Below are 16,901 nucleotides of genomic sequence, written 5' to 3'. Positions count from 1 at the left end.
TCTTAAATTTTCTGAGGCTTGATTTGTGACCCAAGATGTGATCTGTCCTGGAGAATGTTCCATGTGCACTTGAGAAGAAAGTGTATTCTGCCACTTTTGGGTGGAATGTTCTATAAATATCAATTAGATATATCTGGTCTATTGTGTCATTTAAAGTTGTGCTTCCTTATTTATTTTCTGTTTGGATGATCTGTCCATTGGTGTAAGTGGGGTGTTAAAGTCCCCTACTATTATTGTGTTATTGTCGATTTCTCCTTTCATGGTTGTTAGTATATAGGTGCATAAACATTTATAGTTGTTATATCTTCTTCTTGGATTGACCCTTTGATTACTATGTAGTGTCCCTCCTTATCTCTTGTAACAGTCTTTATGTTAAAGTCTATTTTATCTGATATGAGTAATGCTATTCCAGCTTTCTTTTGATTTCCATTTGCATGGAATATCTTTTTCCATCCCTTCACTTTCAGTCTGTATGTGTCCCTAGGTCTGAAATGGGTCTCTTGAAGACAGCATAATATGGTCTTGTTTTTGTATCCATTCAGCCAGTCTGTGTCTTTTGGTTGGGGCATTTAATCCATTTACATTCAAGATTATTATTGATACGTATGTTCCTATTAACATTTTCTTAATTGTTTTGGGGTTTTTTTGGTGGGTCTTTTTCTTCTCTTGTGTTTCCTGCTTAGAGCAGTTTCTTTAGCATTTGTTGTAAAGGTGTTTTTGTGGTGCTGAATTCTCTTAGCTTTTGCTTCTCTGAAAAGCTTTTGACTTCTCCATTGAATCTGAATGAGATCCTTGCTTGGTAGAGTAATTTTGGTTGTAGGTTTTTTTCTTTCATCACTTTAAGTATGTCCTGCCACTCCCTTCTGGCCTGCAGAGTTTCCACTGAATCAGATGATAACCTTATGGGGATTCCTTTGTATGTTATTTTTTGGTTTTCCCTTGCTGCTTTTAATATTTTTTTCTTTGAATTTAATTTTTGTTCGTTTGATTAATATGTGTCTTGGTGTGTTTTTCCTAGGGTTTATCCTATATGGGACTCTCTATGCTTCCTAGACTTGGGTGACTATTTCCTTTCCCATGTTAGGGAAGTTTTCAACTATAATCTTTTCAAATATTTTCTCAGACCCTTTCTTTTTCTCTTCTTCTTCTGGGACCCCTATAATTTGAATGTTGGTGCATTTAGTGTTGTCCCAGAGGTCTCTGAGAATGTCTTCAGCTCTTTTCATTCTTTTTTCTTTATTCTGCTCCTTGGCAGTTATTTCCACCATTTTGTCTTCCAGCTCATTTATTTGTTCTTCTGCCTCAGTTATTCTGTTATTGATTCCTTCTAGTGTATTTTTCATTTCAGTTATTATGTTGTTCATATCTGTTGTTTGTTCTTTAATTCTTCTAAGATCTTTGTTAAACATTTCTTGTATTTTCTCAGTCTGTGCCTCCATTCTGTTTCTGAGATTCTGGATCGTCTTTACTATCATTACTCTGAATTCTTTTTCAGGTAGATTGCCTATTTCCTCTTCATTTATTTGGTCTTGTAGGTTTTTACCTTGCTCCTTCATCTGTGACATATTTTTTTGCCGTCTCATTTTTTTTTTTTTTAGTAAGTGTGATTGTGTTCCTATCTTACTGGTTGTTTAGCCTGAGGCTTCCAACACGGGGGTTTGTAGGCTATTGGGTAGAGCTGAGTCTTGGTGCTGAGATGAGGAACTCCGTCAGACCTCACTCCGATGATGAATATTCCCTGGGGTCTAAGGTTCTCTGTTAGTTCAGTGGTTCATATGAGGGAGGCCTGGGAGATCAGGAGGGGCAGGTGGGAGGGACCCTCCGGGAGGAGCGGAGCAGGAGAGAAGCAGAGGGCAATTGCCCTGCCCACTCGGGCCTGGGGAGCCTCCTGAACTCCCAGGCTGATCCCCTGCCCTCCAAAGCCCTCTCCAGGCTGCATAGCTCCTTGGGGGCATAGGAGGGAGGACAGGGAGATCAGGAGAGGCAGGCAGGAGGGGCCCTCCCAGACGGAGGAGCAGGAGAGGAGAGGAGGGCGTTTGCCCTGCCCATTCAAGCCCAGGAAGCCTGCTAGGCTCCCAGGTGAGGTCCCCTGCCCTCTGAGACCAGGGGTGGAGGGCACCCTGGGCCCCTTCTGTTCCTTGAGCCTAAGCCACACCCTCCACAGCCCCCAGGGCCTTTTTCAGCCCTGTGGGTCCTGAGCATTTTGCCCCACCCACTGCCCAAACCTCACCCTTTCTTAGGCCCCACCCTCCACAGCCAGGGCCTTCCCCCCCCACCCTTTTTTTTTTTTTTTTTTTTTGACTGTGCTGGGCAGCATGTGGGATCTTAGTTCCCTGTCCTCCCCCCCCCCCCCTTTTTTTTTTTTTTTTTCCTCTTCTTTTTTTACTATTGTGATATTGTTGTACCTTCCGGTCATTGATTCATCTTTATTTTTATATTCTTCCTAACATATCTGTTAGTTTCCTAATTTTATTTTTTACTTTTTTATTTTATTTTTTTTGGCTGCCCCAAGCGGCTCGTGGGATCTTGGTTCATGAACCCAGGGTTGGGCTGAAGCTCCTGCGGTGGGAGCTCTGAACTCTCAGTATTTTTAAAGTGAAAACACACAGGCTTAAATGGTCCAGGGACCTTGTTTCCAGCATATCACCCTGTCTTTTCTTGTCCTCTATCTCCAGTTTCTGATCCTTTCAGCATATAAATGTATTTAAACCTCTTCTATTAAAAAAAAAAAAGAAACAATCCCTTACTTGATCTCATTCTCTGGTTAAACCTCATCTCTTAATCCACAGCCAGGCATCTTAAAATGTAGGCTGGTCTTCATTTCTCCAGCTCTCATTCTGACCTCTGTATCCTGCGGGAGAGCCCTTATTCTCACTGAAACTGCTTTGCTCAGGCCACCAATGACCTTTTAGTGCTAAATCCTATGGTACCATCTTCTTTAACTATCTGTTTTTTCAAACTTACACAATTATTTCAAACTTACAGAAAAATGGCAAGAATAGCACAGAGAACCCCCAAATATCCTCACTGATCCACCACTTTTTAACATTTAGCCGCATTTCTTCATTCTCTCTCTTTCTGTAGATCTCCCACTCTCCATTTGTAGACAAACAAATCTACATTCTGTCATTTATAGTATTATTGTTTGTATCATCATTACTTAGTTTGTCTGAATCATTTGAAACTTGCATATATGAGTTGCATACATCACTCCCTTTTCGTGGCACCTTTTTACTTGTCTTCTCTGCAGAGTTGAACCCTGTTCACTGATTTCCCTTCCTTGAAGTTTTCATGTCTCAGGTTCCATGACACTGTTTTATCCTGGCCAGCTTTCTGCCTCTCTGGCAATCCCTTTGTAATCTTTTACCTTCTCTACCTCTGCTCTCCCTTAAAATATTCTTACCAATTTCTCCAGGGCCCTGTTCTTGACCTTCCTTTCTTCTCCCACTACCTACAATTCCTGGGGCAGCTCAGCAATTCCCATGGCTGCAACCCACCAGGGAATTCTTATGATGCAAATGTATACAGGTTAACTCAGATGTCTCTCCTGAGTTCTAGGTCCTCCTCCCTACAGTCACCTCCTAACTCAACGTCAGGCCCACTGCTGGCCTCACGCACCCCTCTTTCATTCCCAGAACCAAAGCCCTCCTTTTCTTGCTCAGTGGTGTTGGTGCCACTAATCAGACACTCAGAAACTGTTCTCTTTCTCTCTCCCACATTCACCTTGTATTTAAGCAATTGCTAAGTTTGTTCATTCCACTTCCTGACCACCTCAAGGCAGGGGCTGAGGGGGATCAGGTGCTGTCCTAACCTGCCAGGAGTTCAGTCCAGCCAGTGGAAAAAGATATACCCACTGTCCGGCAAAGCGAACTGATGGCATGTAGAGTGTGGGGCAAACAGAGCAAATGCTGCCACCTTTCCAGTTCTCTCATCATCTCTTGCAGAAATTACAGCAGAAGTCGCCTGACTGGTTTCGCTGTCTCTGCAATCTTATTATTCTCTTCCAGTCTATTCTTCAGACCTTGGCAGTTTGTTAACATGCAAGCCCAATGATGTCATTAACCTGCTTACAATTTGCCAATGGCTTCCTGCTCTCCGTAGGATAAAATTGAAAATCTTTTGATTGGCATAAAAAGCCTTTCATGGCTCCTCGCTGACCTGCCCAGCCCTGTGTCCCTCATGCTTTGCCCTTTAGCTACTGAACTCCAGGTAATACTCAGGACAGGCTAGATTGCCCTGCATTTTTACACCTCTGCTCCCATTCGTCTGCTTGGCATATTTTGACTCATCCTTCTAGGGGCAGCTCAGGTGCTCTCTCTTTTCAGGAAGCTTTTCCTGTCTTTTTAGAGCAGAATTAGGTGCTCTTTTAGTTACACTAAAAGAAAGAATTAAATTATACCTACTTTTATATCACTGCATTATAATGATTACATAACTGCTTTCCCACTACCAAAAGTTTTAAGCTCCTTGAGGGTAGGAATCATTTTTTTTTTAAAAAAAGGATCTTTTGTCAAGTTTTATTTACTTTTCTGAAGAGTTTTTTAAAAAAAAAACATGTCTTTTGGGCTAGTCACCTAAAAGCTAGTGGTTGGAATATAGTAGGTACTCAATAAATATTTGTCGTCTGAATTATTTTGATTTCACGTAAAGGTATTTCTTAGTAGTGAGTTACTCATTGTTAGAGTAAGTTTACTGAGGGATATGCAGATTCTTTGAAAATCATCTTTCAAGAAAAAGATTTCAAATGAGGCCCATTTTCACTTGAGATTCACTAAATGACCTTTAAATGGTTTTTTAATCAACCATTAAATATTGAGATCAGCTTTGGGTGAAGCAATGTGCTAGGAGGTGGAGAGGAATACAATGCTAAGGTTCAAGGAGCTTATCATGTAGTTGGTACAAAAGAAACACAGGCAACAGCTAATGAGACAGTGGCCGAATAGGATTAAACCCTGGTGGAGTGGTCCCAGCCACAGGCACACCAGGACAGGGGTGGGAGAGGCAGGAGGGGGACCACAGAGAAGCCATCTGAGCTGGGTAGTTGAAGAGGAGAAAAAAAGTCAGCCTGGAGGTTTGTATACTGAGTGCCCCGCCAGCATGCAGGACGCGCAGCGAACACCTAACAAATCCTTTCCGAAAAAAGAAAGGGAAACATCCCTTGGGCTGCTCGGTCTTGCTGTCATTTAGATGCGACAATCTTAAGATGCTTTGCTCCTTATTGCCTTTCCTCAGGAGTGGGTTAGAAACAGATGAGTCTTGTACCCTCAGAGATGAAACAGTATCCTTTTTGCTTTCTTCTGATTTTCCTCTGTACGAAGTTTTTTACTGTCTCTGCCTAGGGCCATGCCATGCGTTAAGCACCGTGATTTTACCTTGATTATTTTATCATTGGCCGAGACTCCTAGTGACAAGTGTGAAAGCTAGAGTTTGCAAGAATCCTACATGCTTCAACTGTGTTTCCTATAGTAATTTAAGTAACTAGAGATAAACGATCAGAGATTTATAGCATTTTGCAGCTGGGATGGACCTTGTAGTTCATTTCAGCCAATGCTTCGTTTAAGAAAAAAGAAACTTAAGGCTCGGGGGAAGCTGAGATTTGCCCAAGTCATGCATTGAGTAAATGGCAGGTCAGGGCCCAGAGCTCCCTGTCTTCTGACCCAGTCCTTTACCCACAACACGTAACAAGCCTTAAGGCGTTTCCTTTGTCCCCTCGATCCTGTTGGCCGAGCTGCCTAGGCTCTCCATCAGGTCTGGTAGGAGACCCTGTCCTCTGGGTCCACTTCTAGGAGACATTTGTCCCCATCCTCCCAACTTCTGGGTGTGGCCTCCCTGACATCAGCTTTCAGGAAGCTTCAGGTGAATGGCTGTTTTCATTTCTTTCTTTCTTTCTTTCTTTCTTTTTTTTTTTTGGCAACTCTAAGAGTAGCCTGGAGGCTACTGCAGAGGCAAAAAGATGATTTGAGCTGTCCCTCTTTTCTAACTTTTCTGAAACTGGAATGAATTTTATTCTTCTTATTATTACTTTTCCACTGTTCATAGTTTTAACTAATGACGTCAACAGGCCCTACAGGCTGGGTGATTTCAAAGGGCTTTATCCCTTATGAAGCAGGTATAAAACCCGGTACAAGAGCAACTGCCCCATGTAATACTATACACTGGATTAAGAAGACATCAGCTGCTAGAACTTTTCTTGATTCTTCTAGAAAAACAATCAGTGGGGACGGTTTCATAAAAATCTTCCCTGAAACCATATTGTGATTTCAAAGTAGTAAATCCATGGCCAAAAAAAGGGATGTCATCACGCTAAATTACTAGGTAGTAGGCGTTTATGTTCTGCAAATGAGGGCTCAGTGAGGCTCTAGGGATTCCCACCCATTTTTAGGGACCATATCGCCCATCACCTAGGGATACTATATGACTGATAACTCCTAAAGGAGACAGACTTGGGAGCAGCACAGTATTGGACAGTATTTTGGAACTGTGATTTTTTTTTCCTGCCTGTATTTTCTCCATGCCATTCCTCTGAATGTTTGAAGAGTGATATGATGATTTTTCTCTAGGAAATAGAACGCTGGGAAAGTGGGTAGGGTTGGCTAGCTGAGCAAGTAATGACCCATCTGGGCAGAAGGCAGTCTTACCCATCAGAAGGTGGGTAGCTATTCTCAGGCATAAGAATAAACCCTTAAGTGATAAGATCTCAGTCACAAACATCACTTAGATCCAGCAGTAACCCTTGAAACACACTTAAAATTCAATCTAGCAGGTGACCTTTAGCTGTTGGGCTTTCTGATGCCATTTGTCTTCAGGGTCGATAGTGACATTTCCAGTCTCTCTGGTGTTCTGAATAGACGTCTTGTCAGTTACTCTGACGGGGTAGGAGATCTAAGGGGGTAAAACATATACAGCACGTTAACTGGATTCATTTTAGTCTTATGGCCATGGGGCGCGAGTCTGTACTCTAGAAAGAGGTCCTGCAGGGTTACGTTTTATTTATAGTTCATTTCAAGGATTCATCTCAGTCCTTAGGTATCTGGATTATTCCCAAGGAAAATGGGAATAAACAATGTTTTCTCTTGCAGGGATGATGTGAGAATTTGTGTTTTGAGGTCAAACTACTAATTATTGGGTTGGCCAAAAAATTCGTTCCGTAAGATTATGGGAAAAACCCGAATGAATTTTTTGGCCAACCCAATACTTTAAATGCTCAATACATACTCAGGGGACCTGATTTTCGAACAGTTATCTGAGCCGGACGCTGCAACTAATGTTTAAGTATACCAAACAAATTATGAAATAACACTATACCCCAAGATGATGATAAGAACAACAAAAATAACTAATATACATCGAATGCTCATGATAGCTGTCCTAACCTAAGCACTTCGTATACATTAGTTAATTCTCACAACAGTCTTACCAGGTATGTACCTTTTATTATCCCCTTTTTGCAAATGACAAAACTGAGGAACAGAGAGGTTAAGTAACTTGCCCAGAATCAACAGCTAGTAAGCAGAGGAGCCAGGCAGTCTAACTCCAGAGACTGTACATTTAGCGATTTTGCTAAATTAACTCACTTATTGGAAATATCATCTTTGACTTGCAGACTTTGTAGTTTTGACACCCCATAAATTGGAAGGATGTAGGTTAGTGGTGCTCAACTTTAGAAAGATATTAGAATAACCTAGGAAGCTTTTAAAAGTTAATGTTCTGGTCCCATCCCAGATCAATTAAATCAGAAGCTCTGGGGGTGTCCCCAGATATAAGACTCGTACTTTAAAAGCTCCCCAGGTGGGTCTAACCTGAAGACAGGTTTGGGAGCCAGTGATGAAGGCAGCTGTGTGGGATTTCGGTCCCCAAATTATTGATGGATTTCGGTCCCCAAATTATTGATGGATTTAAGTCCCCAAATTATTGATGGATTTAGGTCCCCGAATTATTGATGGATTTAGGTCCCCAAATTATGGAGGCTCTCATTAGCTACCTGTTTTAAGTCAAGGAATTAGATTGTCTTCTGTGCTATACGGAATTCTAGCCACCAGGTAGCATTTCAGAAAGCAAACTTAAAGTTCTGCCATAGTAATGTTGGCAAAGATTCTGGCGGTAATTATCCAGTACACGCTCTATCAACAACGTCTATCCAGTACACCTGGTAGACGTTCCTCCCCTCACTGCCTAATCACTTGCCCCTTCTCCAGGCAGGAGTTATCTGCTTGTCACTATTCGCATAGGTTTAAAGATCTTGACAGAGAAAGAAGGAACAAGGTGGCTTGTGAACAGTTCCTTTCTGTGGGAGACCTGGTCCTTTCAAACACTCCCTGGAGTAAAATGTTAGACCTTTGAATCTCTGTTGTATCAGTGATAAACATTATTTTCCATCCTCCAGAAACCTAAATGCTATAAGGCTCTTCCTTATAAGAGCAGTGATAGGTCTGTCTGTAATTTCTATCCCTCTGCCCTTTGAAATAACGTAGAATAAGTCAATCCCTCTGTCGGAAAACAGCCCTAAACTGGTAGAACCTAAGATGCCTTCCCCAAGCCTTCTCTTATATAGAAGACTTCTCAAGATGTCTTTGTCATTCCTCCTGGGAAAGATTATTCATATGGGGTCCTGTGACCACCCTGCTTTGTCACCTGCAAATGCTGGTCTCCCCATTTCTAAACTGATGTCCTTAATTTTAAAATTTAGATTCAGGATTTGATACTTGTTTTGTTAAACTTCCCCTGGTGGGCTGTGTGGTGTGAGAAGTAGCAAGGTGGAACGCTGGAAAGAGCATGGGATTTAGAATCTGTTATGGCTGGGTTTAAATTCTCCCTCTGCTGCTGACTTTTTATGCAGACTAGTATTCAATGCAGAAAGAGGCAAAAATACTTGTTAAATATTAACTGGTAAGCAGGCAGTTGACAGTGAAGATAACCTCATTCCTCACCACTCAAGGTGGCTTCTCTGACACAAGAAAGACAATTTGTTCCTTTTGTTTTGGGTGTAACCCCCTCTCTCCCTGAATGCCTCCCTATCACAATTGCCCTACTAATATATACAAATAAGGGAAATAGTGTGAAAGTTTCAGTACTTAAAGGATCTGAAAATGGGAAAAAATGAAAATATAACTTTTTCCATGTTTGAATTCTCACCGCTAATACAAGGTACAAAATGTACTGTTGGATCATGGCGATTTTTAAATGACAGGCGGAAGTAATGAACAGATTTTGAGTGATTACCTACTCTGCAAATGGAAAACTTCACAATACCATGCAACAGTTTAACTTGTGCTGAGATGGAAAGTTTGGAGTTGTAAATGCTATAAATGCCCAAGGTCAGGAACCGCTTCTCGTGTTTCCATCTCTCAGTCCCTCACTGGTTCCAGAAACATGGGATGACGGTAAAAGTATTCGATTTCACAGCTTCTGTCATCATTTGCTCAAAGGCTTCGGTCCCTTACTGCCATGACGTTAAACAGATACACAACTCATTTAAAAGAAAAATCACCTCCATCCTGGAGGAGAAATGAAGGTCGGGGCAGGAAAAGAAATCTAAATAGGCTGCCTAAGCAGGCGAGGACATCCCCCTTTTTTAAACGTCAAACACGCAATGTCTTGGACAAGCTGGAGCTTGTCCAAGCTTTATTCCTAGATCTGCCACTAGGGGGTGTGATTCCGGCTTTTGTAAAGGGGACTTAGTTAATTTGGTTTTTCACTGGTGATATTCATTGTTTGATTAACAACGATGGGATCCCTTATGGAGCTCTGATAAAAATTTTACAAATGAAAAATACATTGTCCTACGCTTCCTTCCCCAGAGAACATAGGATGTATAATATTTCCATCCACAGGCTGTTTTGGTAGAACTTGGTGTCTGAGTCACTCCACCGAGTCTCTGAGTGAGTAAAACATACTTCTACATTATCTCTCTGAAAGTGGAATGGGACACAACCTCTGCTAGCTATTTCTTTTTTTTCCTTGGTGAACCATTGTATTAATACCAATCAAATCGAGAAAATGATCAAATGAAATTGATTTTGAGCAGCATAAGCTGTGTAATGTCTATTCTGTTAAATTGGGGCCATAATTGCTTCTCCACTGAAAAGATACAACAAAGACAGCAATCACGGCATGTCATTATCCCAGACTAGAAAACCGGCCTTTGCTGGGAGGACTTCAAAGGCTTGTGGTTCTCGAATTGCATTTGCTGCTATTGTCGGAGCGCAGGCAATCTTGATTAGGTGTTTACACTGAGGTAAGGCGCAGAGCGGAGCGCCTGAGTGCCTGGGTCTAGAGCCATTAAAAAATTGTACATTATGTCCCTGGCTTTGAAGTGAGGGTTCATATGTAGGAGAGCAACTCAGATTGAGTACAGCTGAGCTACATTGGGCAGCTACTTCTCTCTCAAAGAAACTCATCAGGTGCTTGGAGAATCAGCGCCACAGAAAACGTTGATGCTTTTCCAAGAGCTGTATGTGAGTCACTGTGTGTCCGCAGAGACACACACTGAAACATGTTTAAATAGAATATCACTGTGTGGTCCTGCAGTCGCAGGAGGTTCGGGTCCTTTTTTCCTCTCTACTGTTTTCTGTTAATAACCTTGTGTTTAGATGTCCTGGGGAGTCTCGCATTAATTTATTAGGTTCCTTGTTCTCATTCCTTGATGGTGTTAACAACGAGCGTATATCCCAGTTAAAATAGGCCAGAGAGTCCTAATTTTCTAAATGTGGTATTTGCTTGCCATCATTCCAACACAGCTGTTACCGAATCCCTCTCTTTGGGGCGTAATCAGCGGACTCAGTTGATGTTTCTTTGTTAACTTGGCTAATGAGTGATCTGCAGTTTTAACTGTGCTATTTCTAATACACTTTGCTCTGTGTCAGTCTGCACCTGCTAAGATCAATGGTACTGCCCCCTGTATTGACAAACGGCCAGCAGAAGAGGTGGAGGCACGGCAACACAGAGAGCCTGCCACGGTCAGGCTCCAACACGGGGATTTAGTACAGCTGTTTGAATTATCTGGGGATTTGTATTAATTATTCAGCTATTTAGAGACAAGACACCTGAAACCTGAAATGTTTTGGCTCTGCCTGGCCACCTTCTCCATCCTGTAGAACACTTCGTAATGTATCAGTATTTAGCGCATATGGGCTCAGGAAGAAATTGACAACACTGACACCTCTGGATATAGTATTTTTACATTCATTTTCCAGATAAGATACTTGAGCTTTTAACAACCCCAAACTAATTATGCCAGTCCCCTACTTTAAAATCCTTTGATGCTTTTACATTGCCCTTCCCTTTTAAGGTTTATAAGGCCCTACATCCTCTACTCTTCAGCCTCCCCTCCCTGCTCTCTTTAGACTGTACTTTTTCAGGTCTGCCGTTGGGCCACATGCCTTGGGTCCACACACAGGGCCATTCTTTGACTGGAAGGTCCCCTTTACCTCACTTATTCTGACCAATCCCATTCGCTGTTCTAGCCTTGGCTGAAATATAGTTAGCCTTCCCTGATACCCTGGAGGAGGTTGTAACAGATGCATCTGAGCTCATGGCCTTAGTGCTCTGTCCTTTCCCTTGCGTGACAAGTTTCACCCTGGTCATTATGTTTGTCTCGCCTCTAGATGTTAAGTCCCATGAGGGCAGGAAAAGTAGGGACTCCGTGCTGCACTGTTCGGCTCCAGAGGCGCTACTCCCATGAGCTATGTGGTGGTTCTGGATGTGCCTGGCGCATATGTGCTCAATAAATGTTACTGAGTGAGAAGATCAATCTACATTGCTCACTGGACGCTCCGTTTACATCAGAACACATCTAATCTAGCGTTTATCTGGCTAGATCTGTGGTTTATATTAAAGCCTGGAGGCTGTCAGCAAAACAAGGTGGAAGCTAGGATCCCATCTCTGTTCTTTCCCTCGCTGGTTCGGCCCCAGGCCCAATGGCCCTTCAGCACTTCAGCCCTCGGAATTTGCTGTTCCCTTTTCCAAGGAAGCCCTTTCTTCAAACATTTGCCTGGCGGTTTCTCCCACCTCCTCTGTGATCTATTTACAGTTGTAACCCCGCTCCCAGCATCCCCTCTCCCTCTGCTGTGCTTCATTTCTCTCCTCACCATTACATCACCTACTAGTACGCTGATGATCTGTTTTGTCTATTGTCTGTCTCCTCCTAATAGAAAGTTAGCCCCACGAAGGCTGGGATTTTTGTCTGCTTTGTTCACGGATGTATTCCAAGTACTTAGGACAATGCCTGACACATAATAAGCTCTTAATAATTCTATGCAAATGAACGAAGCAATCAGCCGTTTTCAAGAACGCGAAAGAGATTTTTAGGAATGTGTCTGAACTTCCCGTTAACACAACTCAGAATATTGTAGGTGTGACCTCTGGTTGGTCACAGGATTCAAACTGCTCCGTTACTAAAATGCTTCCGTGATTCCATGTCATGTAGAGGAAAGGCCTAACTCTCCAGCACAGTAGGCTAAAACTTGAGCATGTATCAGAATCAGTTAGAGGGCTTGTTGAAACACAGAGGTGAAGGCCTTACCCCAGAGTTTCTGACTCAGGAGATCTGGGCTGGGGCCCGAGAATTTTCATTTCTAATGAGTTGCCAGGCGGTTCTGATGCTGCTGGTCCGGGGACCACATCCTGAGAGCCCCCGCTTTAAAATGACACACAGGGGCCTACATGAAAGGCCCATGCCCATTTCTCTAGCCTAAATACGCACACGCCCACCCTCATGATCTAGTCATGCACAACACGGAAGTTCTCCTTAACTAACTTGCTAGATTAAGTAACACTCTCCAGTCGTTTCTTAAGATAGTGGGCCAAATGCTCATGGCTGGTCAGCTACTCTGTGGTATGCCTTGGTATGTCTGTTTCCACTAGTTGAGTTATATAGTTACCAAGAGTCTTTTATGAGTGTTCTCAAAGCTGTCTATTCCTATTGTACGTGTTGTTAAAATTATGAACTTTCTTTTTAAAGGTTAGATCATCTGGAGATATCTGAGTGTGAATAGAGAGTTGTTGTTTCCATGAAAAAATAAGTTAAATAATTTAGAATGTTCCTAGGGGAACAGTCACAAAAATCTAGAAAGATTATGATCTTAGCTCGTTTCTAAACACTTTTTAAGTTTTTACGTTGCTTTCAAGAAATCAGGGGCTTCCCTGGTGGCGCAGTGGTTGAGGGTCTGCCTGCCAATGCAGGGGACACGGATTCGTGCCCCGGTCCTGGAAGATCCCACATGCCACGGAGCGGCTGCGCCCATGAGACGTGGCCAATGAGCCTGCGCGTCCGGAGCCTGTGCTCCGCAACGGGAGAGGCCACAACAGTGAGAGGCCCGCGTACCACAAAAAAAAAAAAAAGAAAAAAAAGAAATCGGAAGTGAACACCATAGATCTTTCAAACTGACGTGAGAAAGATAATACAAAACTGTAGTCCACAGAATATACACTGACAGGAAGGCCCGGCCCCTCAGTAAAAGGTTGGTGAATTAATGTGTATTTATATACTTTAAGTGAAAGTAAAGTACTTAAGGTCATCGTTTGTCACATCTGCTTTAACCACTTTACTTGATTAACTGACCAACTGCCAGGTCATGACCAGCACCGAAGTGCTTCCTCCTGTACCCACAGGTCTCTACTTAAACAGTGTCCTTTCTCACCCTCATGCCATCCCATATGCTCTCTCTGCCTGTGGTAACTTTGCTGTCCACCTCCACCTGTTACTTTCTACTTCTCCCTAAAGAGTCAGTTCAATGACCGCCTCTTCCGTGAAGCCCTCTCTGACTTCCCCCGACAGACCTGGGTACTTCTTCTTCCGGGTTCCTTTGGGGCCAGACATGTATCCAGGACAGCAGTTATCACTTGGTTCTGACTGTTTACATGTCTGCTTCCCACTTGGCCAGAAGCTCCTGAAGAGCATATACACTGACAGCAGTTTATAAAATGACCACAGGATCGGAGCATCTGGGGGAATTTGGTAAAGAGGCAAAGAATGGTTCCCATCACCATAGCTCTCGACTTTACTGCACAGCAGTGCACTATGGGTTAGACAGCCCAGAATTATCAGGTTCTCCAGGCACATTTTGGACACCTATCCTTAGACATGATTAATTCTGTTCAAGTTCTGGTTTTTGAAAGGGCGTGCTTCAGTTATGGGGAAAGTTTTCTTTCCATGGATCCCTCCTCAGTAATGTCGAATTAGTGAAGTGTCAGTCTACAGACCAGATAAACAAGTGCTGAATAGTGCATACAAGAAAGATGCCTTAAGAAACTTCTTGCACTGAAAAACCATAAAGTTCAATTTAAATTACGCCGTCATAAGTAAGTGTTCTTGTTGTGGTTGCACAGGGCAAAATAAAAAACAAAAGGTCAATCAGTGAACATACCCAGAGTACCTACTCTGTAGAAGCATATTTCTAATGAGTATAATATGAGATACGGGACTCAAAAACACCATCAGACTAGAGGAATTCTATAAAAAAGAATTCTGTGTTTCTAACCAAACATAATTAGAAAAAGATGATCATAATTTAAACAAAGGTAAAGTTTAATTTTATAGACAACCAAAAGTTTCACAAACCATGAAATTTAAAACCATGGAAAAGGAGAGTGTCACATCACTTCGATATTAATCTTATCCAATAGGAGGCTAATTTCAAATCAAATGTTCAATGATAAATATAACATATTTATACAGGGCTATATGACTGTGCAAAGTGTTCACATACAGCATCTTATTTGGGCATCTCAATAATCCTGGGTCTGTAGAAGAAGGCAAACACTTGTAACCTCACTCTGATGGGGAAAAACAAAGCTCAGCAAGGTTTTTTTGTATTTACCAAAGGTAATAATTGGCTCTAATAATAACGGGGCTCAAATCTGGTCTTTCAATGCCAAATTCCATTATTTAAGTCAAGAGCACAAGCTCGTTAGTTGTTTTTATTTTTTCATTTTGAAAGTGGTAAAATTCGGAACCCCCCCCCAAAACTATTTAAAAATCACATTCCTTCATAAAAGATGTAGAAAGTGCTTACTGTATGCCAGGCTCTCGGAGTTCAGAGATGAGCCTTTAGGAGCTCAGAGTCATGTAAAGACATACAGACACGTACACTAAATAGTGCGGTGTGGTGTTATGGATTCTACGGTGGATGTTCAAGGATGAGGGAGGAACTCAGAGAGTCTTCATAAAGATAGGGGACTTTGAGTTGAATCTCAGAAGGAGGCTGAGATTTTCTCAAGCAAACAAGACAGGGAAAAGTAATCCATCAGCCTGGACAGAGGCCCAGGGGAAACACTGGGTTCTGGGAGCTGTGAGTTCCCGGAGTACGACTGGAGCATAGGATGCAACGGAGGAGTGACAAAGGATGAGGCTAAAATGGCAGGAAGGAGCCAGGTCACAAAGGGCCTCGAGTACCACTCTGAGAGTCAGAATTTTATCTTGAAATCAACAGGGACTCTCATTAAGCAGGAGATTGATATGATCAGATTTGTATCTAAGGAGAACATTTGTGAAGGAAGTGGAGAAGATAGATTTGAAAGAGTTATGATGTGAAATTGCACTTCAAAACCAAAGTGTCAAATATTCATATGTTCCTTATCACCAAGTGTAAATATTTGAAATACAACTGAGACCAAAGGCAACTATTAAAGAAATATTGCCAACAAGTTGGGTACAAGACTGTAGGGTCCTATAATCCATGGGGCAGTGTTTGATTGACTGGGGACCCTCAGGAGACAGCATGGTGAGTGTGAGGTGTGTCCACCCCCGTTGTGTACAGTCTTTTGGGAGTCATATCATAGAATGGGCTGCAAGAGCCTACAGATGTTATTCTTTTGACAACACTCTGTTCTTATTCTACCTGCAGTCACGTCCCTTTCATTTTGAGACACTGTAGCCTGAAAAAAAAAAAAAGCTATTTAGGAGAACCTATTCCCGGGGTGGATTCCTTTCTCGTGGCTTAAGGAATGACCAGTGGTAATAACAGCTTCCCTTCACTGAGTGTCTGCCACGTGTCAGGAGCTTTGTATAAGCTCTTCCAATAGCCCTCCAAGGCAGAAATGGACCCCATACAATAGATGAAGAAGATAAGGTTTGAAGAGTCACTTGCTCAAATATCTAGTTGGTGGTACCACCTAGTACACGGAAAAGCCAGCATTTAACCCATGATAGTCTGACTCCCAAACCAGTGTTCTGTTTCAGTTTCATCTCTTCTCCCACTATACTGTGTTGCCCCCTAGGAGAGAATGCTGCTTCCAAGGCTGGGGTCCCAGGGCTTACACAGTCTTTTCTTTTTCATCCATTCACGTCTCAACTCGAATGATATCTCCTCAGAGAGCCCTTCCCCAAGTACCTCGCTAAACATCCCAGTTACACCCTGCTCATTACTTTATTAAAGAAAGTTGATTCAGTATCCTTTGAGATGTTTATCCCTTCCTGAAGTTATTTTGTTACATGTTTCCTGTCACCTGACTGGATGTAAGTCCCTTGAAGGCCGGGCTCTGCATGTCTTGTTTTCTGTTACATCCCTAGCACTAAGAAGAGTACCCAGCATGCACTGTTGCTCAATAAATGCTTGTTGGCTGAGTTACCTGCGACCCCAGCAACAGTCTCAAAGATGTGCTGGTGCTCAGAATGGGTAGTGGATTCTATATAGGACTTTATATTGTTTAGAAGGCCATAGCTAATTGAATAACCTTTCTATATGCACACTGCAAAGTATCTGTAATTTCTTTAAGAAATTTCAAGGAAAAAACCAGAATAACACGTATAAAGCACTTACTGCTCCTTTCTGAGTCTGTACTAAATCTCGCCTTCATCAGCCTTCAAAGTCACATTAGAATCAAGATAGAAAGGTAGGGCTTCCCTGGTGGCGCAGCGGTTGAGAGTCCGCCTGCCGATGCAGGGGACACGGGTTCGTGCCCCG

The 16,901-nt window shown here is 42.5% G+C and overlaps 1 protein-coding gene across 1 annotated transcript in view; it reads right to left on the bottom strand.

Annotated features, from left to right (window-relative positions):
• The window catches only part of JHY (junctional cadherin complex regulator), a 64,313-nt gene that overhangs the window by 23,875 nt on the left and 23,537 nt on the right, over positions 1–16,901 (bottom strand). The window contains exon 3 of the mRNA XM_024740842.1: positions 6,769–6,882. Within this exon, the coding sequence (XP_024596610.1) occupies positions 6,769–6,882 (114 nt within the window). The remainder of the gene's footprint in view (positions 1–6,768; positions 6,883–16,901) is intronic.

Source organism: Neophocaena asiaeorientalis, unplaced genomic scaffold (genome assembly GCF_003031525.2).
Source record: "Neophocaena asiaeorientalis asiaeorientalis breed wild unplaced genomic scaffold, Neophocaena_asiaeorientalis_V1.1 scaffold308, whole genome shotgun sequence".
Classification (NCBI taxonomy): Eukaryota; Metazoa; Chordata; class Mammalia; order Artiodactyla; family Phocoenidae; genus Neophocaena; species Neophocaena asiaeorientalis.
The sequence above is the reverse complement of the archived record's forward strand: the minus strand, read 5'-3'. Positions and strand labels throughout refer to the sequence as shown.